The 23,747-nt window shown below is 36.8% G+C and overlaps 1 protein-coding gene across 1 annotated transcript in view; it reads left to right on the forward strand.

The window, feature by feature from the left end:
- The window catches only part of ALG13 (ALG13 UDP-N-acetylglucosaminyltransferase subunit), a 73,163-nt gene that overhangs the window by 42,618 nt on the left and 6,798 nt on the right, over positions 1 to 23,747 (forward strand). Inside the window, 7 exon segments of the mRNA XM_036839482.1 lie at positions 2,972 to 3,004; positions 3,102 to 3,157; positions 6,639 to 6,710; positions 7,985 to 8,153; positions 16,110 to 16,289; positions 20,152 to 20,192; positions 21,940 to 22,126. Of these exon segments, the coding sequence (XP_036695377.1) occupies positions 2,972 to 3,004; positions 3,102 to 3,157; positions 6,639 to 6,710; positions 7,985 to 8,153; positions 16,110 to 16,289; positions 20,152 to 20,192; positions 21,940 to 22,126 (738 nt within the window).

A 23,747-nucleotide genomic window follows, 5' to 3' on the forward strand; every position in this document is an offset into this window, starting at 1 on the left:
TTGGTGGTGCTGAATTCTCTTAGCTTTTGCTTGTCTGTAAAGCTTTTGATTTCTCCATCAAATCTAAATGAGATCCTTGCCGGGTAGATTAATCTTGGTTGTAGGTTCTTCCCTTTCATCACTTTAAGTATATCATGCCACTCCCTTCTGGCTTGCAGAGTTTCTGCTGAGAAATCAGCTGTTAACCTTATGGGAGTTCCCTTGTATGTTATTTGTCGTTTTTCCCTTGCTGCTTTCAATAATTTTTCTTTGTCTTTAATTTTTGCCAATTTGATTACTATGTGTCTCGGCGTGTTTCTCCTTGGGTTTATTCTGTATGGGACTCTCTGCGCTTCCTGGACTTGGGTGGCTATTTCCTTTCCCATGTTAGGGAAGTTTTCGACTATAATCTCTTCAAATATTTTCTCTGGTCCTTTCTCTCTCTCTTCTCCTTCTGGGACCCCTATAATGCGAATGTTGTTGCGTTTAATGTTGTCCCAGAGGTCTCTTAGGCTGTCTTCATTTCTTTTCATTCTTTTTTCTTTAGTCTGTTCCGCAGCAGTGAATTCCACCATTCTGTCTTCCAGGTCACTTAGCCGTTCTTCTGCCTCAGTTATTCTGCTATTGATTCCTTCTAGTGTAGTTTTCATTTCAGTTATTGTATTGGTCATCTCTGTTTGTTTGTTCTTTAATTCTTCTAGGTCTTTGTTAATGATTTCTTGCATCTTCTCAATCTTTGCCTCCATTCTTATTCCGAGGTCCTGGATCATCTTCACTATCATTATTCTGAATTCTTTTTCTGGAAGGTTGCCTATCTCCACTTCATTTAGTTGTTTTTCTGGGGTTTTTTCTTGTTCCTTCATCTGGTACATAGCCCTCTGCCTTTTCATCTTCTCTATCTTTCTGTAACTGTGGTTTTTGGTCCACAGGCTGCAGGATTGTAGTTTTTCTTGCTTCTGCTGTCTGCCCTCTGGTGGTTGAGGCTATCTAAGAGGCTTGATGGGAGGCTCTGGTGGTGGGTAGAGCTGCAGGAATGTGGTATCTTTATTTTATTTATTATTTTTTTATTAAAATTTTTTAAATAAATTTATTTTATTTTTATTTATTTTTGGCTGCATTGGGTCTTTGTTGCTGCGCGTGGGCTTTCTCTAGTTGCGGTGAGCTGGGGCTACTCTTCATTATAGTGCATGGGCTTCTCATTGCGGTGGCTTCTCTTGCTGTGGAGCATGGGCCCTAGGTGCGCAGGCTCTAGAGTGCAGGCTCAGTAGTTGTGGCGCATGGGCTTAGTTGCTCCGCGGCATGTGGGATCTTCCCGGACCAGGGCTCGAACCCCTGGCCCCTGCATTGGCAGGTGGATTCTTAACCAGTTCTTCCCACCAGGGAAGCCCTTCTTTATTTTTTATATGAGGAAATTGAGGTTCAAAGGGTAAATGACATGGCCAAAGTCATACCTTTGGTAAGTGGCAGAGATTTAATCCTTTTTATAACAGCTTTATTTAGATATAATTTACATACTATACAATTAACCTCACGTGTACAATTCAATGTTTTAAGTGCAATTCAGTGGTTTTTAGTATAGTCACAAAGTTGCATACATCACCACAATCAATTTTAGAAAAAGAAACCCTGTACCCATTAGCCATCATTCCTCATTATCCCCCCAGCATCCCCTCCCCCTGCCCCTAGTGGTAGGCAACCATCAATCTGCTTTCTGTCTTAATGGATTTTGCCTATTCTGGACATTTCATATAAAAGGAATCATGCAATATGCGGTCCTTTGTGACTGGCAGAGATCAATTTTGAAATTGAGTTTATCTGACTTCAAAGCATGTATACATGACCTTTATAATTGTTAGAGTGCCTCTCATCATTGAGTGTGCTTATTTTTTACCATTTTTCTGTAAAATGAAATACGCCTACTGAAACAATTCTGGAGGAATTGGGTGGATTAAGGAGGTGTGAGGCAGTCTGAATGATTTGACTTACTGGTCAACGTATTTTCTTGTGATATTCTTCTTTCTGCTACTTATGTTGGAGAAAATAGATATTTCTAATAATTTAGTGTGCATGCATGTGCCTGAGTATGCGTACTCTCTGCTCTTTTACTCAGGATGACCCTTTTGCTTTTCCTTTTAGCACAGTGGGTATCTTCAGATGTACTGTTCACCTATAGTGGCATATTTAGAGTAACCAAATATTCGTTCTCACCTTAGATCCTGTTGTCTGGAGGGGTTACCTGCATGTGTGTTGGATAAGTGACATGTTTAAGAATCAATACAGTTTTGACCTTTGGGGTGTCATTTGCTGGAAAACTGTCCAATTGAAGATTGACTTTCTCTGAATTTCAATGGTGTAGCAGTCTTAGAGCAAAGTACTTCAGTCCTGTAAGCCATCTCCTGAGAACAAACTGATTCTAAATGTATTATTTACCTGAATCAGGCTGAAAAGCAGATGAAGCATGCCATATTCCTTTAACATTCACCTAAGCAAACTATTGGTTATTATACTCAGATTACTTTATAATCACCATTTACTATATGCCAAGCATCATGCTGTGTTCTTTTCACCCCACTATGAGCTAGGTACTGTTAACCCTGTTTTACAGTGAAGAAATTAAGACACAAAGATTAAATAACGTGCCTAAAGTGATATAGTTAATTAGGATTCAAATCTAGACAGTCCTAACTCCAGAGCCAGTGAAGTTAATCACCATACTCTACCACCAGAATTGGACACAAGTGGGTTTTTCACGTCTGTCTGAACTCTAAGAACTAAGGGAATTTTCAAAGGAGAAATTTGTACTGTTTACAGCCAGTCTCTGGCTTTAATATCTGTTGAGTAGTATGAAAGCTCAATCACTTGTTTCAAGGATGTATACATTTTAGTTTTGAACATATATCCATAAAACTTGAGAAGAAGCAAGTGCTGGCCATCTGGCTCTGCTGAGCAAGAAGTCCTACATAAACACACTTTTTCTGTCTTTTTTTTCTAGGAGGATATCATGAAGAATATATTTATCCTTCAGGTCAGTGAGATCTAGGTAAAATCTGATATTCATTATAAAATTTCAAACTTTATTATAAAATAATGCTCATTATTTTTACTTTGGCTATATCCTCTAGAACAAGGCTATGAAACTTCAGGTGTTTATAGCACAACTGAATCTACAGCAAACTTGGTAGGTATTTAATAATAATGACAAACACATATAGCTCCTGTGTACTAGAACACTGTTCTGAGTGCTATATATATAAATGTATTTAAATCAGAACAATCCTATGAGGTATTAGGGTATCATTCCCATTTTGTAGATGAAGAAATTGAGACCCAGAAATTAAGTAACTCATCCAAGATCACACCCTTTTCTAGAAATTACCCTAGAGATGTTCTTAATATGTGTTGATACAAGAGGAAATTTGAACATTGGCGATGATGATTTTTTTAGAGGATTTTATCACGATCTTTCTAACAGTAAGAATGGGCCATAAATCTCAGGTACTTAATATAACAAAAGTTTACTTCTTGGTTATGCTACATGTGTAGTGGAGGTCTGCAGGAGGGCTCTGCTTAGGGACTTAGGCTGATGGAAGCTCCATCCATGATTGCTAAGGCAGGAAACAAAAGGTAGTGAATGGTGCCCTGGCTCTTACAGCTTCTACCTGGAGATGACACATATCACTTTCTTTTCCATTTCTTTTTCATCGGCCAGAGCATGTTTCTCTTGAAGACTCTAACTTCTCTGTGCCTAGAAGTCAAAAAGTTGGAAATATTTTAACAGCACTAAGGATTACAACATTCAGTGGAAACTCCCACAGGCAAAATACTTCCTTCCACCTCAAGAGAGGCAACCCCAAAATCCCCTTCAGTGTGATTAAACTCAGAGCCCAAGGTTCCTGGGAAATGTGTAGTACTCTGTATTGGGTCCAGATGTGGTTCCTCTTGATCTGGAGGCCTAAACCAAATATACAAAGTTATATACCCCCTACATACCCAATTTCCCGTGGTAGAGCAGGGACTGAAAAATTGCAGTAGAACTTCCCATTCAGATGCAGGGAAAATGGGAGAAACGGTTACTGGCCCATAGCAATTCTGACATCATGCTGGACAGACATTTTGAGGGCCCCCAACCTAGGCATGGGGACTGTTCCCTGGAGAGGCTCCCTGGTTCATTGTTTTCTGGGGCTCTTGATTACTCCAAGGCCCTTCCTTCCTTGGCCATATTTGAAGTAGGCATTGGAGAATAATCCATCTTGGCAGCTGAGCAGCTTTCTCAGCCTGCTTCTTACTCATAGAAAATTGAGGGCCCAAGGGTGGTTTTATCTCAGTTGGATAGTTTCAGTTCTGCTCATGGTTTCTTTGGCTATGTGAGTAATTTATTGTGCAGCTTCTCTGATTCCTATTAGTTTTATGTGCCAATAGCCATACTGACAATTCTTTTTTATAAATATACTACTTAGATTTGCTATAATTCTTTGCACTCTTATCCCTGTCTCTCTACTTGATTGCAAATACCTTCAGCTTATCAGGCATTGATGAAAGCCATACCTTTGAATACTTTTCCATGAGCCATTTTGTCCAAGTGCAAGGATTCATTGGGTGTTATATCCTTAATGGTACTCTTGCTTTGAGATACTTTAGTGCAATCATATTTTAACAATGATTTGAGTCTTCCTTCAAGGCCGAGTTTTAACTTCTCTTTGTTGTTCAAAGCATTTATCAATTTTATCTTTTAGAGTTTTGAGTTGAAGCAGTTGCCTCTCCAAACCCTACAAGTCCTAGTATTCAAGGACTCTATTCCCTTTCATTCCTGCCTACAAACTACTTTTCTGTACACATCTGTCTTAAAATACCTTGCTAAACTCTGCCAGCAGTAATCAAAACACAAAACTAACATTCTGTTTTCCAAACCTCTTCCCTTAAGAGCTACAAATTCATAATCTCCTCCTCAAGTTAGGTTTTTGTTAACAGCAGCACCCTAATTTTAGTTACCAATTACTGTTTTGGTCAAGCTAGGTTACACTGCAGCAACAGTCCACCAAAATCTCAGCGGCTTAACACAGTTGTTCTCGCTAATGTTAGAGGTCCAGTGCAGGTTGGTAGCAGGCCTTTGTTCATCAGAGTCACTCAGGAACCCAGGCTGATGGACATGTTCTTTCACAGTCAACCTTGGCAGAGCTGAAGATAGGGAAATTGAACACTGGCTCTCAATATTTCTCATATTTCATTGTCCAAACAAGTCACGTGCCCATACCTAATTAGATGAGGCCAGGAAGAGCAACCTACCCATGTACCTAGGAGGAGAGCTGGAATATTTGTGAGGAAGTTGAATGACTACCCTCTATTCTCTGTGATTAATCTTAACTTTGATAGCTTCATGTACTGAATTTTTGTTTTTACTGTTTAGGCAATACATCTTAGGAAGGTGATGAAAACTGTGATATATAATTCTCTTCCCATTATTTCTCCTTCCCTTCCTTTGCCCCTGCTAGAGAAATAGTTTTTCCTCTCACTCTGTCATTACTATTCTCATATCACATGCTTTTTACACCATTTCTTGAAATAGCCACCCAAGTTGAAAAAGCAAGTAAAAATCTCGCCTTCAGGGATGACAAGAGTAGACACTTTCTTTCTGTCCCTTTAATTTCACTTGTCACGTGTTCCTTTTTCTGAACTTACTTTATCATACATCCCCAGTAGGTTTCAGTCTCTTCATGACGTGCTCCACTCCCACTCCCCAGTCACCAAGTTTCTAAGTAATTTTTCTAAGTAATTTTTTCACAGCATTCTGAGGGGAGAAGACCAATGCAGGACTTAAAGATTTCCAGGCACAGAACCTTCTAAGAAACCATGAACATTTTTTCTTCTTAATTCCACGCCCAACTCTCACCTAAATCCTTGTCTAGAATTGTTTAGAATTCACACTGGGCCTTCTGAGCCAGGGCTGAAGTTTACTTTTTGGCCAGTACTTGGGCTGTACTTGAACACAGACTTTCGAAACATGCACTCTTAGGTCCATGTTAAGTTGGGCTTGTCTTTGTCCCAATGTGGTTCCTCTTGTTTCCTGTGATACTTCCCCTGATTTCCTCTGTGTCCTTATTACCAGCTTCTGCTGCTAGTTTATTTTTCTGTCATGACGGTGTGTCATGCATAATTCTGAGCCTTTTAAAATCATTGTTACTTTCACAAAGACAAGGTCTTGAGCCAAAGGGAAATGGTGTTTGGATTATACTACATCCTGCTTAGGTAGGGTGCAGCTGACCAACCAGTTATCCACCCTTGTCCCAAGCTGTTCCTTTAGATGGAATGCTTTCTTTTAGCAACACTGTTGCTGGCCCTACTGATTTTGAGGTTTTTAAGGCAAGAGAGGACACAGAAAGTGTTTAAATTACAATTCTCCATTACATTTTAGTATCTACATTGGGACTAGAGTTGGATATGATCAGGATTTCTGTAGATAGGAAATAGAACAGTCACCTAAGTCAGGCACTAGAGTGATACCTTTTGGAGCATTATCATAGTAGTCACCTCCAAATTTGAATACTTTTAGGACAGATCACTTTCACTTATCTTTAGGAGATGTTGAAACAAAGCAGATCTTTTATTGATGTATTGTTTAATTTCTTGATTTCCCCTTATTTGTACTTCTGTATTCAATAAAGTCTCTTGAGGATAGAAGACGATGTTCTATGTCTCCTCATGACGCAGTTACCTCATACAACTACCCCGAGAAGGTAATCTTTATAGTTTTATTTTGCAGTCAGTTGCAGTGGCCTAAACAGAAGAAAATGAATTTTTTCTTTTTGTTCTCTTTGCCCTTCATCATACTTCAAAGAAGCTGCTTATATTCTTATGTTAAGTGTTATTATACTTCCTGGTGCCTGGCACAATAATTAGTAAATTTATTAACAAATTGATGGAGCATCTACTGTGTTCCAGACACTGTTCTGTGTGCTGGCATTGGACTACTCAGTCTACTCTGAGCCTCTTATATAATGAGTGAGTTAATATAAATTACCTGTCAAGTCTGCCATTTCCTGAAACTTAAAATGTAAAGCTTTCTTATAGAATGGGAAGCTGGCATCAGAAAGGTAGCTGAAACCGTAGGAGTAAATAAGGTCATCCTGGAAAAAGGAAGAGATTGAGAAGAGCATCTAGAACAGAGCCTGTGCATCACCATTTAGAAAATGGGTAGAGAAGGAATAGCCAAGGAGGGAGGAAAAGCAGGAGAGTGTATTATTATGGAAGCCCCAGGAAGAGAATGTTTCAAGGAATAGTCAAGTGTCAGTTGCTGCCAAGCTGTCAAGCAACATAAGGACTAACAAGAGTCTACTATGATTTGTTGCCATGGAGACCACTGTGACTTTGAATACAGTTTCTGAGAACCAGAGAGGGTAGCAGCCACATTGCAGTGGGTAAAAAGAAAATGGAGACTACAGTGAGGACAGGGTGTTCATGAAGAAGAATCTGTTACCATTTATTGAACATCTTTCTGTGCACAGCCCTGTATTGGGTGCTGTGGCCTAATCAGAAAAACAAATTGCAGTCTCATGAAGTTAAAAAAAAGAGAAAAAGCAAAGAACATTTTCTGTTTTTTTTTAAAGTGTGTGTGGGGAAATATATATGCATGTAAAAATAAATACGCACTATAAATTTCTGGATAATATTCAGGAAACCCAGAGGTTACTTGTTTGTGGAGAGAGGAACTAGGCAGATGGAGGACAGGGGTTGGAGGAAACTTTTCATTGTATACAATTTTATACTTGGTTTTTGAATCATATTAATGTATTACCTTTCCAGAAAAATATTAAAATAAAAAAGTAAAGCTCTCAAAGTCATCTGGGGTCTTCGAAAAGAAATAACCTTCCTATATTAGGTTTACATAAATATTGGCTTCTTGGTGTTTTAGTTATTAGAATACTATTTCCTGAAGTTTAGGATCAGATAAGAAACTAATATTGTTTGTGAAACCAAACTTAGAGTTCTAAACTTTCTTCCACACTTACAGGTGGTGATGGTAAATTCTGCAGCAGTTGCAGCTTCCTGTGCAAATATTGTTCCAGCCCCAGTCTTACCTAACTGTGCAGCAGCTAATCAAGCTAGTAGTAACATTTCAATTTCCTCACAGAATGCTATACAGCCTCTATTTGTATCTCCGCCTACACAAGGCAGGCCAGGTAGGTTATTAGTGGTTCCTTTGGAAGCCTCTTTTTCTATTCATGAACACGCCCATACAACAATTCTAGTGATTAGATAAGATTACTTTAATCTCCAGTATTAAATTTCAATTTTTTTTCTTGAAAATTTGGCTTTGATATGATTTCATAGCTATTGTTTTGCTAACCCCATTGAAAATTTAGAGTACTTGTACTAGTTTCTTAAACTTCAAGTTAAGTTCTATTATACAGAAATTAAGGTAAAGGTATTTCACATTTCACAGAATTAATTCCTGAAAAGTTTGGCTCTAGAATTTAAGAGATCCAGGTTAGAATCTTGGTTTTACAACTTACTAGCTATGTAATTTTGGACAAATTATTGAACCTTTCTTATCTGTGAGCTTGGAGGTACTGATAGTACCAATTTATGAAGTGGTTGTGAAATTCCACTGAGTTAATTTAAAATTTTCAGCAGAATTCTGGGAAAGTGGTGGCAACAACAGCATAGCTTTTCAGTCTGCGTCCCCAAATAAAAATGGAAATAGTTGGGGTTTCCCTGGTGGCGCAGTGGTTGAGAATCTGCCTGCCAATGCAGGGGACACGGGTTCGAGCCCTGGTCTGGGAAGATCCCACACGCCGCGGAGCAGCTGGGCCCGTGAGCCACAGCTGCTGAGCCTGCGTGTCTGGAGCCTGTGCTCCGCAACAAGAGAGGCCGCGATAGTGAGAGGCCCGCGCACCGCGATGAAGAGTGGCCCCCGCTCGCTGCAACTGGAGAAAGTCCTCACACAGAAATGAAGACCCAACACAGCCAAAAATAAATAAATTAATTAATTAATTAAAAAAAATGGAAATAGCAAAACCAAAACCCATGGGACAATGTTTAACAACAAAACTAGGTGACAGGGTCTCCCCATGAACCCCAAAATTTAAGCAGGTAGGGACAAACCATCAGTCACAAGACCTGCATGCTGTCAGGGTCAATGTGGGAGCAATAAGACGGAAGCATCGGGGATGTTGTCTGATGGACCTGAGAACAGAAGAACCCCAAAAGAGCTAATAAGAATTCACTGGACAGTGGGGCAGCCAATTTGGAAGGAACAGCTAAGACTGGGAAGGGATTTGACCTCTCCAATACTAGGTGAGTGCTTTGGGTACATGGTAAAGGGACTAAAGGGCTTGGAACAGTTTCGCCCCTAAGAACTCTGAAAACTGACCTGGCAGGGCTACCTTTTAGGATAATATTCCTCACTGCGGGGGAAACTGCTGGGAGTGGAATCAAAATTGATGAGGATAGGGAAAGAGCAGGTCTAGACTAAAGCTGAGAGAACAGAGCCAAGGAATCCTAGAAAGCAGTCATGTTTTTAAACACTACAAAAACAATAGAGATCCCTAAGAAGTTAGAAAAGCTTTCTTGTATTCCATCTCATTCTAGAGTTCATGAAAAATAATTTCACATAAAAATGAATGTATATGTATAGCTGATTCACTTTGTTGTAAAGCAGAAACTAACACACCATTGTAAAGCAATTATACTCCAATAAAGATGTTAAAAAAAATGAAAGAAAAGCACTAAGGTTGCATACAAAGGTGTTTTAAGAGGAGAACAGAATAATATCCCTGTTAGACAGTAGAAGCATGTTAGAATGTGCACACTAAACAGAACTTAAACTAAACCAACAACTATTTCAAAATGAGGTAAAGACATTAATAACACAAAATGTTAAAAAATAACAAATCAGGATTAGAAAAACTCAGATGAGGTGACAGAACTCAGGAAAGCATTAGAAATGGAAGAAAGTCATTTTGGTAATGAAGACAAAACTATAAAGAACATGACCAAGTATGTACAACAGATAATGCTTTAAGAGAAAGATGTAAGAAAGGGGGGAAATCTAAAATGAAAAAAACGAAGAGAAAGATTCAAAAGTGACATATTGAAGTTAGGCAAAGGATATCCAACACTGATAGAAGTTCCTGAAGAAGAAAACCAAAGTAAGGGAAAAGAATAAATACTGAAAACTATAATTCAGAAAATTTTCCTGAAATTAAAAAACTTTACATACTGAAACAGCGCTCTGCAGAATATTGAGCCAGAGCAACCAACACCAGGATATTCTAGTAAAACAACTGGACTTTAAAGAAAAAGAGCCTATGGAGTATAAAGGAAATAAAATGATAATCATCAAACTTTGACAGCAATGCTTCATGCTACAAAAAAATGGAGTAACATTTAAGATAATGAAAGGATATGTGAACCAAAGATTTTATATCCAGCCAAACATTTTCAGGCTTAAAGGGTAATGTATAAGAATTCAGAGAATATTATTTGCATGAGCCCTTCTTGAAGAATCTACTAAAGATACGCTGTCAAGTAAGGTAATTGCTAGCCACGTAAGACACTTTAAATTACAATTAAGTAAAGTAAGTCTAGAGTTGCTCGGTCACACTAACCACATGCCAGGTGCTCAAAGCCACACGTGGCTAGTGGCTACTGTATTGGACAGCACAGATAAAGAATATTTCTGCCATCACAGAAAGTTGTATTGGAGGGACAGAGTGTATTGGAGAATGATTTTGACTTATAGACCACCAAAACAATAAAAGACGTCAGCTTAAGACCTGATTGTAAGTATTAAACATATACTTAACACAAAATGAGGGCTGAGAAGTTGATAATATACTATGTAAAGCCTTATATTTGAACAATATAGGTACAGTATAGCTATTTTTAAAAATGGGAGAATTGAGAGACCATGTGCCAAGCATTTTTTAATGCTTTCAATAAGCACATCAGGTTCTTTTATCTAGATACTTAGATTGTTATTCAGAGACTGTAATGTCGGCTAAAACAAATGAGTATGGGATATTCCAGTTTTATCTTGCTGTGTCCTTGCAAACCGGGATCTTAGTATGGAAGAAAGGTAATGAACATGTACTAAAAGAGGCTAAGGAGAAACTTTTATGGTATCACATTTGAATTGGAAGTATCAATATGAACTTGAGGTATTTTATCTTTAAATTTGTGTATTTCCTAGCTCTGTCCACTGAAAAGGCCTAGAAACAGTGAGTATCTTTAGCACTCAGTTTGTGACATTGAAATGCTGCTTCTCACTTAAACAGAAACAAACAGCTTTATGGAGAAATTTCTGGTTCCAGGTCTGGGCAGGAAATGTTCAAGATTAGCCTGGATCATCTTGTCATGCTAGATAGCAAGGAAGCTATCAACGAGTACTGGGAGTCATGTCAAAAGGACTCAGGAGCCATCTTGAAGAAGTTCCCACTGGCCAAAGATGGAACAGTATGAGCTTCAACAATGATAATTGCAATAGATTGGAACACGTCAAATATATTTAAAAGTTCCTGATGATATTTTAAAAATTGGTTCTCTTGGGATTAACAACTATACATATATATATAAACAACTATACATAAAATAGATTAAAAAACAAGGATTTACTGTATAGCACAGGGAACTGTAATCAATATCTAATAATAACATATAATGGAAAAAAATCTGAAAAGAATACATAACTGAAAAAAGAATTGGTTCTCTTAAGAGGATGTTAGGAAACCAGTTTACGTTCTTGAAAACGGGACAGTAAAGTGAAAGAATCAAGTATTTATCCTGCCTTTCTTATACGAACTATTCTACGGGGTAACCAAATAGTAGATGAGGGGAAATATTTCTATATATTAGTATTCTAATCAGTGAAAAAGAAGTGGCAGAATGTAATCATTTTGCAGTCGTTACTGAACGGATGCATATTAAACAGCGATAGCTGCTAAGATGGCAAAGATAGTGAGACATTACCTATAGACTGCCAAAGGAATCAATCCTGAGTCTGATCTAGTCTTCTGGATCTAGCTGCCTATTTGCAGGAAATACAAGAACATATTGAAATGCACCATGAGTATATAATCAGCAAAATCCAGACTGGGAAACTCAACAGGTCAAGGGGTCTTCAAAAGACAAATTGAAAGGAAATGACAGGGATGGAGAAAGGACCTATAGATTAAAAGAGGTTCAAGATACAGTTTTTAAGAAACTGTCTAGGGATGCACATTTGGGTGACAAAACACTTAAAACTACAAAGAAGTGATTACTATGAAAGTCAGGATAATGGTTGATTATGGTGGGGGTAAGAGGGTGGTGATTGTGATGGAGTGCATGGAAGTTTTCTGAAATGGCTGGCAAAGCTTGCTTTCTTAACCTTGATAGTGTCCACCTGAAAATAATTCGTTTGATTTGTTTTCTGTATCTGTTTTATTTATAATGTAAAAGTTAAGTACTTAGCCACTGTGCCTGGAGCAAAACATGCAATATATGTTCATTAATGACCACAGAAATTTTTCATTGGAAATGTTAATGTAGGTACTGGTTTTACTACTTTGTGCTAATTGTAGGGGAACATGTTGGCTATCTGCTTCCAGCAGATGTCTGAGCTTAAAAAAACAAGTGACAGGTGAAATCAAGCATTGGAATACCCCATTTATGTAGAATCATTGAAAGCTTACCCTTTAAATGCCAGATTTATGTTTTTTTGTAGATGCTTCTAAAAATGTATATGGCCTTCCTTTTACTTTTTGTTGAGCCACTTGTGGACCTCAACTATAACTCTTAATAGGTAATGGCTGCTTTTTAGTTGCTCTTTGTCGTTCCTGTCCTCTAGATAAAACTCAAGTTTCTCATTGTTATTCATGTGTCTGTCTGGCAGCCCCATCCCATCCTCCTTTAAGTCACTTCCTATCTGCCAGGTAACTAGATGCCATGATTGCTTTTATTATGATTGTCTTCATAGGCATTAAATCCTGTTAACTGAGTTTTTTGGTAACTGTTTCCAAGTCTTTTGCCAGGGCCAGAACTAGTGACTTACTTGCTCTGGGTACAAAATTTAAGGGAGTGTCAAAAGAAAAAAACAAACCCACAGTGATCAAGATAAATAATACTTTAATGCACTATTAAAAAAAAAACAAAACTAATGCAAAAAAAGAATCCATGATAAATAAAGTATCAAAGTTTTTTTAAAAGATAGGAACTGTGGGCCAGGCTTAGGGTGAGGTGAGTGAGGCAGGCACTCTTGGGGTCATACAACTGCAAGCTTGAATCCTGTCTTTTAGAATTTTGGTATTTTATTCATCATGAATTTTTTTTTTGATTTAATTTGGTGGCCCTTTAAATTTTGCACCTCACTGCACTTTAGTACTGGCCCTGCCCTTTGGTCTCTAGAGAAGCTGAGTCTTACTATGTATATTTATGTTCTCTTCTGAAATGTCCTGAAGCAGACTGCAGCTGCATGGACAAGGAAATAAGCTTTTTGAATGAATTTCGTTGGTTTCCATTCACTTTTAGAAAAGTTTGATTCCATTGTTCTGGGTCCATCCCTTGAACTATACCTGGTAAGCCTATAGAGCCCTGTTAAGTCTGCAAATTAGATGCTCATGCATCTCTAGAGCAACTGGAAGTTTTAAAAGCTTTTTCTTATGGAACGTATTATAATATGCATTTTGAAAGAAAGTTGAGTTCAATTACTAAATAATGGCTATATTTCCCTGTGCTGTACAATATATCCTTGTTGCTTATTTTATACATAGTAGTTTGTATCTCTTAATCCCCTACTCCTTTTTTGCTCCTCTTCACTCTCCCCACTGGTAACCAACCACTAGTTTGTTCTCTGTATCTGAATTTGTTTCTGTTTTTTTATAGTCATTTGTTTTATTTTTTAGATTCCACATAAAAGTGATAATGTAGAGCATTGGTCCCCAACCTTTTTGGCACCGGGGACCAGTTTCATGGAAGACAGTTTTTCCACAGACGGGGGTGAGGGTGGGGGGTGCTTCAGGCAGTAACGCGAGCGATGGGGAGCAGCAGATGAAGCTTCGCTCGCTCGCCTGCCGCGCACCTCCTGCTGTAGCCCGGTTCCTAACAGGTCGCGACCGGTTGGGGACCCCTGATGTAGGGTATCTGTCTTTGTCTGACTTATTTCATTTTTCACTTAGTTTAGATCTGTGATTCTCAGCTGGAGGAGAATTTGCCCCTTAGGAAACATTTGACAATGTCTGCAGACATTTTCAATGGTCCTACAACTTGGCAGGGGAGAGCTACTGGCATCTAATAAGTTGAGGGCAGGGATGATGCTAAAACAGCCTCCACAACAAAGAATTATTGCGCCCAATATGTTAATCATGCCAAATGAAACCGGAGGTTTGTCCTAGATACTAATATGTTACCAGTTATATGTATTGTAAATATTTTCTCTCACTTTGTTGATATTTTCATTTTTCCTGTGGTACCTTTTGATGAAGAGAAATTCTTAATTTTAATGTAATTTAAGTTATCAATCAAAAAAAAAAAAAGTTCAAAGTAACCTCCAAATTTCTTCAGTCCTTGATTCTCTCAGGCCCAGGAGAACTTACTTAGCTACCTCTATGTCTAGTAGTTGGTTTTTACCTTGTAATCATAATCACATTCTACTATTTTCAGCTAATTGAACTTACTCCAGTTGTTTTTGAAAAAAATGGTGTGATTTGAGTGCTAGTTTGAAAGGAATAAGAGTGTGGCTTTGTTGAAGCCATTATTTTATAGAAAACAAATCCATGAATCTTTAGAGCATTTGGAGATGTTCTAAAAATTAAATCCTCTTCTAAAACTGTAAAAGTGGCGATTTCTACATGCATGACAAAACTCCAAAACTCGAAAGTTATTTGAGCAAATTTTTTAAATTTACTGTTTAATTTAGATACAGTAAAATTTATTTTTTGGTGCCCTGTTCTGTGAGTTTTAACAATGCATAGCATTGTGTAACTACCACCACAATCAAGAGAACAGTTTCATCACCCCAAAAGAGTTGGTTATCAAGTTTTAAATCACCCTAAGATTTAGATTTCCTATTATTATTAGCCTGTAGTTGTATAAAGGGTATAAATAAATGTGTTGTTAGTATTTTTGTTGGTGAATGAAAGCAATGTGGATTACTTCTAATACTTGGCCTTAAATTCATCTTGCTAAATTACCAGAATAACAAACTCAGCTTGTGTGGACTGTTCTTGTACTAAATGAAGTGTTCTAAACTCCAAATTTAAACCTTTATTGAACAATGAGCCCAAACTTTCTATACTTCTCAGGGGTAAAATTATAATGCAGGCAACACAGTGATAAAATTTAGTACTGGAATTTCTAAGTCAGCTAAAATGTTCAATTAAACTTGAAGGGTTGTATCAAAAAATTTAACAAATTTATCTAACATAGTATGTATATGTGGAGATAATTTATTTTCACTAGGTTGGAACCACATTGCTGCCTTTATCATCATAGAGGAATGTATTGATATTTAAACATAATTATATTTGAATTTCTTATGTCAAAAACTGTGGAACTCCTAAGTGACTGTGGTTTTTAAACTATAGTAACAGTTATAGAAAGTTAAAGGGATAAGATAGTTCATCTAGCCTGTCTGTTTTAGATTCTGTAGGTCCTTAGAAATGGAACTGTTATGATGTAGAGTTCTCTGTATTCCTCTGATGCTACCAAGTAGAAACCTTCAAGGATTGCTTAAATCTGTAATCTGTGCAATTTAGTCTCTCTTATTAGCTTCTACATCTTGTGATTTGGCAGATGGCTGAAAACATCCTTAACTTTGTATTAAGCTAAGTAAAAATTTTGCTTTAGTAGTATTTATTTATGTACATGTTAGCTGATGTTCAAAATCTTGGTAGTCAAGCCTCTGTAGTTCCCAGTTTTTTTCCTTTTAATGTCAAGTAATTTCCTTAACTCAAAATAACCTGTAATGAACTCCTACTTTTCAACTGGCATGTCTAAAAGAATATGTGCAATTTACCTTCTAAGTTTTTGTTTTTAAGTCAAACCATAAGACTCAGAGTTGCTTGACTGTATTGGGAACACAAAAGAAATAGAGGATGAGCTACTGCTTATAAGATGTTACAGCTGTACATTGCTACTTTGTTTTGTTTCTTTTTTAGTGATTGCTTCAGCATCCTGTCCATACCTGGCTGCTCCTATTCCTGCTGCTGCTGCCTCTCTACCACCCCCACCTCCTCCACCACCACCTCCTCCTCCTCTTGAGGTGAGAGAGGCTTCAAACTTACCATCACTACCTCCACCTTATTCCTGTGATCCACGTGGCAGTGATCTGCCTCAAGGTAAGTAGATTTTGAGACTTGGGTGAGGGTTATTTAGGTCTGTTTTTTTTTTTTGGTTTTTTAATTTTAAATTTTAGAGCATATCTCTCTTTGGTTGACCAATGAGGGTAGGGTGGTGGACCAAATGGAAATTGACTTGAGAGCATAATGCTAGGTAAATGACTAAGGAAAGAAGGAACCGAAAGCTGAGCATATCTTCTGCATAATCAAGAAGTGTATGGTTGAGCTGACTCACGCTGCTTTTCTAAGGTAGCTACATGTCTGCCCTGAAGAAGATTCTCAACTGGATATCTGCTGTCAATTATTTTTCTTGAAAAGCAGGAGTTGATAACAAAATTTTCTCCATTTCTTTTATTTAATGCCTACCACAAGTGGATGAAATTGTTGCATTCTTGATATTTAAGATTCCAACTGAATTTTGAAGAATTGGAAAAGGTTTTTGGGGGAGGAATCGGGGGGCGGGGCTCTGATCTGCCTTGGATTTCAGCCATGTGTTGTTTCCTTAATTAAACTAAGGAGTAGCTTTCCATTGGAAGTTTTTTGTTACCCCTCAGTTTGGCAGTGTATCTCAAAAGAGAATTGTAGTTGAAAGTTGTTTGTAGCTTCTTCATACTTTTTTTTTTTTTTTTGCTGTAATATTCCCTTGATTTTTCTAGCTGCTTTTCTATTCTATTTTGGTTTTTTTCAGCCCCTAAGGTAGTCACCAGGATCTTCAACTCCATTCTGTTCTTTTTCTCTTCCTTAAAACTTGATTATCAACTTTATGTAGATGATTTCTAAATCTGTCTGGCCTTGGCCTCTACCTACTTGCTAGACATTTTCACTTGGCTTTCTTACTTTTGTTTCAGACTCAGTCTGTCTACAGTGAAATTCCTCATCTTCATCTCCCTTCTTTCTTCTCTTTAGGCCATGCAAAACATTGACTCTTTTCCTTGGTTTTCTATTTTATTAATAATGTATCATTGAACAATGATCCCTTTACTCCTCTCCCCTCACCTACCTACCCCTGCCCAAGATCTTCTCAGCACATAATGCTGATTTTGTATTTTCCAGCATTTTATTTTGAAAATGTTTAGACATACATGAAATTTGAATTTTAAGATGAATATTCATATATCCACCACCTATATTCTATTGTTAACAGTTAACTATACTTGCATTAGCATGCATTTCTCCATCTTTTCCTCCATCCATCTCTCTGTCCATCAATTAATCCATCTTTTTGGTGCATTTCAAAGTAAATTGTAGACATCATTCTTCCCCATTAAAAACTTGAACATACATATCATTAACTAGAGTTTGGTATTTATTTTTTCTTTTGATGTAAAGTTTACATATAATAAAATGAACAAATCTTAAATGTACACTTGCTGAGTTTTGACAGATGAGTACATGCACCTGTGTAACCCAAATCCCAATCAAGTTATAAAACATTATCATTATCCCACAAAGTTCCTTCATGCCCCTTCCCAGTCTTTCCCTACCCCATCTCTACTTCCCCCCAGAGACAACCACTGTTCTGATATTTTTCTGCCCTAGTTTTACCTGTTTAAGAATTTCATGTGAATATAATACAGTATGTACTCTTTATGGAAGGCTTCTTAAACTCAATGTAATATTTTTTGAGATTCTTCCATGTTGCTGTGTATTATCAGTAGTCTATTTGCTTTTATTGCTGAGTAGTATTTCATCGTCTGGGTATTCTACAGTTTGTCCATTCTCCTGTTGAGGGACACCTGGACTATTCTGGTTTGGATCAGTTATGATAAAGCTGCTATGAACATGCTTGTAAAAGTCTTTGTGAACATGTGTTTTCATTTCCCTTGGGCAAATACCTAGGAGTGGAATTGATGGGCATAGATAGGTGTGTGTTTAGTTTTATAAGAAATTGCTGGTCATTTTTCCAAAACTGTACCTTATCTCCTACTTTTACAAGAACTCTATGCACCTGGTTTTCTACTTCTAAGCCTTTGCTGTCATGGTGATTCTACTCAAATTCTCTCCCCCTCTACTCTTCCATCTAACTTCCTATTTAAATCCTATCATTTTCATGATCCCACCCCCCAGTTGCATTTCAAAGTGATGTTTTTGAGTTCTTATAGTCCTTACCTGCCACTTTTTTTTAACAGCTTGAGATATAATTCATATACCATGCAAGTCATCCATGTAAAGTGTATAATTCAGTGCTTTTTAGTATATTCACAAATTTGTACAACCATCACCACCGTCTAATTCCAAAATATTTTCATCACCCCAAAAAGAAACCCTGTACCCATTAGCAGTTACTCCTCATTCTCTCTGGCCCTGGCAACTACTATTCTGCTTTCTGTCTCTATAGATTTGCCTGTTCTGGACATTTCATGTAGATGGAGTCATACAATATGTGGTCTTTTGTAGGCTGGCTTCTTTCATTTGGCATAATGTTTTCAAGGTTCATCCATGTTGTAACATGTATCAGTATTTCATTCTTTTTTTCGGCTGAATAACATTCCATTATATAGATATACCATATTTTATTATCTGTTAGTTGATGGACATTTGGGTTGTTTCCACATTTTTGCTATTGAGAATAATACTGCTATGGATTTTTTGTGTGGATGTATGTGAATACCAAGGGGTAGAATCCCATGCCATTTGTGGATTTACTTCCTGCTATTATCTTTTCATATTCTTTAGCTTGAGCATTACGCTTTATACTGTATTCCCACATAATAGTCAAAATACAAGCTCATTCTTTCAAAGTGGCAGTAAGTACATTTGTATGTATTGGGAGTCTCCAACTTAAGAAAGAGGGGTTTTCTGAGAGTTTGTTAGTGGAATCAAGTTACATTATCTTATTTATAAGAATATATGTGAATCCCAGGTCAATCAATAAAAATATATTTAGAGGGCTTCCCTGGTGGCGCAGTGGTTGAGAATCTGCCTGCCAATGCAGGGGACACGGGTTCGAGCCCTGGTCTGGGAGGATCCCACATGCCACAGAGCGACTAGGCCCGTGAGCCACAATTGCTGAGCCTGTGCGTCTGGAGCCTGTGCTCCGCAACAAGAGAGGCCACGATAGTGAGAGGCCCGCGCACCGTGATGAAGAGTGGCCCCCACTTGCCGCAACTAGAGAAAGCCCTCCCACAGAAACGAAGACCCAATACAGCCATAAATGAATGAATGAATGAATGAATGAATGAATAAATAAATAAAATATATAGAGATATAATTGAAATGCTAAGGCTATTCCCTCTTCTCTCATACATCTACTTTTTGTTCATTTGTAAAATACTTTAAAGTTCTATGTCTGGAGAAATTTTATCACCTTAGGGTATAACTTATTTCGAGTTACCTTGCTCATTGCCTCCTCTTTTTGGAGTCCTAGTGGTGGTATGTTAGTCATGTTAAATAAAAACAAGGTGATTTGTTTCAAACAGTGCTAGTTATCTTAGTAGACATCACTAATCTTGGCATTTGTAGAACATTAGTTTGTACTATGTACAATTAGCTCCGAAGACCAACATGATTGCTTTTGTAGATTTGTATTAAAGTAAAATTTTAGTCTTGAGACAAGCAAGAAAATGCCTTTACTAGAGTCTCTCTAAATATTTGCAGAGTAGTATTCCTGTAACATATGTCTAATATTAAGGATAAAAATAAAATCTGTATTTGTTGATTAAACCTTCTTGGCTCAGAAAATGATCTTAGCTATAGTGGTAGGTAAATGGTCATTTACTATAAGGTAGAATTGAGGGTAGTGTTGATGTGGGAAGACTACATTTGTTGTACCTACCTTAATACTGAAAGAGAAGAGCTTTTAAGTGGTAAGTTTTAATTGTTTATGTCATCTAGTCACTAAAATTTAAATTTTTAATTTTAGATGCAAATGTTTTGCAGTACTATTTCAATCTGGGATTGCAGGTAAGAGTCCTGTTAAAATTGCTTTGATTAAAAAAAAAAAACCTCTAACTTAAAAATGTAAGCCGTTTTGGTAATCAGACTCTTGAACCTTCAAACCCAAGAACACTGTGAGGGACCTAAAAGATTTATTTCTGTCTTTATATCTCTGAAGATGACACAGGTCAGTTTTCTACTTTAACCTCCCAGTGCTTCAGTTTCTCTTATAAAATAGTTGTAAATTGTCATGAGTGGGGGCCCTACGAAGTACAACTTTAGCATATATTGGCCTCCATATTTAACATCATATGCCAACCCTTCACTATGTTTTTCTATCTCGAAATAACAAATGGATTATTTATCCTGTTTACTTAAAACACTTTTGTGGCTATTTCTGCATTTTATGTGAAAAGTAATCCGACGAATTCAAAGACATTTAAAGAGCTGTATTATTTTTAAAGTACTCATGTGTTCATAGATATTTGCCAAACACTGATTTTTACCACTTCCCTGAGTTGTAGAAAGGGAGTACTGACAGGTATCTTAATATCGCTGAAAGGTGTCTCTGATTTCAGGTAAGAGCTCTTTTACTTTATACTTTCAGGGATCATTTTCCCCCTGAAATACACTTCTGATATAATAAGATGATACATTTTCTGAAAAGGAATGATGCATCTTAAGATTTGGCATATGACATAGTAAACCAGATAGTCTACTGGATAATACTCACATTAGTTCATATTTTCCAAGACACTGATTTCCCTAAAACATAGGACATATCATTTCCAGAAAACTATCTTTACTGACTGGCACACATTTATAATATAAGAGTAGTAGAGTGGGTTTTTGTTCTCTGAGACTATATTTCCTAAATGCAGTTTCAAGAATTGAAAAAATAAAGTGCTTGCCCCTTCAGTTATGTTTGTTTATTATAGTCACCTGTGGAAACAAGGTGGCAGCAGTTTATTTATTTATTTGTTTGTTTATTTTTAGTATTTTTGTTTGTTTTAAATTTAAGTATAGTTGTACAACATTATATGTTACGGGTGTACAGTATAGTGATTCACAATTATTATAAAATATTGGCTGTATTCCCCGTGTTGTACAATATAGTCTCCTATATTTTACATCATGGGAATACAAGGAAATGTAGAATAGATATTTTAATATTTTCTCATATTAAAAGTAATAGCATTCATTATGGTGCATATGGAAAATACTAATGTGTAAAGAAAACCGAAATCACCTGTATAATCACTGTATACTTTGCTATATTTCCTTACAGCTTATTTATTTATTTTATAAAATATGGACTGTGCTATGTAATTTTGTAAACTTTTAAGTTAAACAATATGAACACTTTTTCTTTAAATATTTGACACCATGATTTTTTTATTGCCTGTATTGTATTCCATCATGGATATATCATAATTCATTCATCCAGTTTCTTATTGTGGAATATTTAGGTCGTTAATTTTTTTTTGCCTTTAAAAACAATGCTATGACAGACACTGTTGTATACAGATCATTGTGTAAATCTCTAATTTCCTTAGGGTGCTTTCCTAAAATAATTCCTAGGTCCAAATATGAGATACAGAGGCTGCGAAAGATCTTAAAGTTGTTATAGAGAATAGATTTTCTAAATGTCATGTCATTTAGTTCAAAAGTCATTGTTATCCCACCTGGAAATCATGGCCCAACTTTTTTTTGGAAGAATGGTACTAGTTTAAGAAAAGGAATAGTAAAGTGTTTTTTCTCTTTCTTGCCCAAGTGCTATCACCACAGCTTGTGGCACTCCATGGTCTGTGTGCCGCAGATGCAGCAGCAGCAGCAGCAGCTTCATGTAGAGAATTATCCCGTCTATACTGAGCCGCCACCTCTGGTGAATCAAACCATTCCTCAGTTATACAGTGAGGTGGGGGGACGAGATGGCACACAGGCAGATGTATCAGCACATGGTAAGTATGTAATGAGATTCCCTGCAAGAAAGACAATTGGATTTTATTGTGTGTAATTTAATAATAGCCTTCAGATATTATACTAGACCAGCATTTCTTAAAGCATGGTATGTGAACCTTTTGGAGTCCCTGAGATCCTTTCAAGGGATCCATGAGGCTAAAAGTATTCATCATAATACACGGATTTTGTCCCTTTTGCTGTGTTAAATTTGCATTAAGGGTGCAAAAATCAGTGGCGGGTAGAATAGCTGGCACCTAAGCACAAATCAAGTCAGGGGCACCAAACTGTGCTAGTACTTAGTGTCTTCACACTCATGATATAAAAATGCCAGTTTTATTTATTTTGTGTTTGTTCAGAGACATTCTTATTTTACTAAATTTTTATTCTTTGAATAATTGTACTTAGTATTCTGTATGACAAAATAGGAAGTATTCATAAAGCTCTCTGCATACTGACGTATGGTGATTAACTTTAAAGAAAAGGGTTGTAAGCTTGAGTTTCGAGCTAAACTAGCTGACTTTTCATGGAACACTATTTTTACTTGAAAGAGTGATAGACAGACGATGGTTATTCAGACTTGGGGATCCGGCAGACATTTTCTCAAATGAACAGCTAAGCCTTATCACTTCAAGAAAAGCAACGGATAGTATTTTTTGTCAGAGATAAAAATTCCAGCACTCAAATACAGGTTATCCAAAATTCTAATTTTTATCTACCACCATGAGCTTGACAGCTTCCAATACTTCATTAACTCTTCTAATAAAATAGATGGTGGGGGGCTATTAATGAATGTGGTGCTTTACATTGTATAATGAAATGTGTCAACATTTGGTAGATCTGTATAACTCAGTGAAATAATATTTTCCCAATTACCAATGTATAATCTTACCTGTGCATGATTTAGTAAAAGATCTATCCAAGATGCAAGATAAAACAATGGATTTTAATGTTAACAAAGTATGAAAAGTCCACATTGCTACTGACCTCTAAGAAATTACCACTTACCTAGTTTTGGTATAGCATCAAAGAATATCTACAATTATCTGAAAAGCCTAATTAGTAAGACTTCTCTCTTTTCCAGCTACATATCTGTATGAAGCCAGATTTTCTTCATGTATTTCAACTAAATGTATCATAATAGATAAAATACAGACGCAGATATGAGAATCCAGCTGTCTTCTATTAAGCCATACATTAGAGATTGCACAAGTGTAAAACAATGCCACTGGTCTCACAATTTGTTTTCTTTTTTTTTGGAAAATACAAATTTTTATGGAAAATGAGTTTAACATAATGGGTTTATTTTTACATAAAATAATATTTTTAACTTAGTTTAATTCCTAATGTAAATATTGATAGATATAACCCACATAAACAAAAGCTATTTGGGATCCTCAATTTTTAAGAGTGTAAAGGGATCCTAAGAAAAAAAAGTTTGAGACCTCTGTGCCAGACCATAAGGATGGTTGCTTTGTCTGTGAGTTCACAGTATAATAGAGATGGGGAGGCATTTTCAAGGATTTAGAGTAGGATCTTTGGACTGCCCTTCTTAGAATCAGCAGGAGGTAGAAGAAGCGATGTGGACTAACCCAACCAAATCTGTTTTCCATTCCAGCAACT

Source organism: Balaenoptera musculus, chromosome X, assembly GCF_009873245.2.
Source record: "Balaenoptera musculus isolate JJ_BM4_2016_0621 chromosome X, mBalMus1.pri.v3, whole genome shotgun sequence".
In the NCBI taxonomy this organism is placed as follows: domain Eukaryota; kingdom Metazoa; phylum Chordata; class Mammalia; order Artiodactyla; family Balaenopteridae; genus Balaenoptera; species Balaenoptera musculus.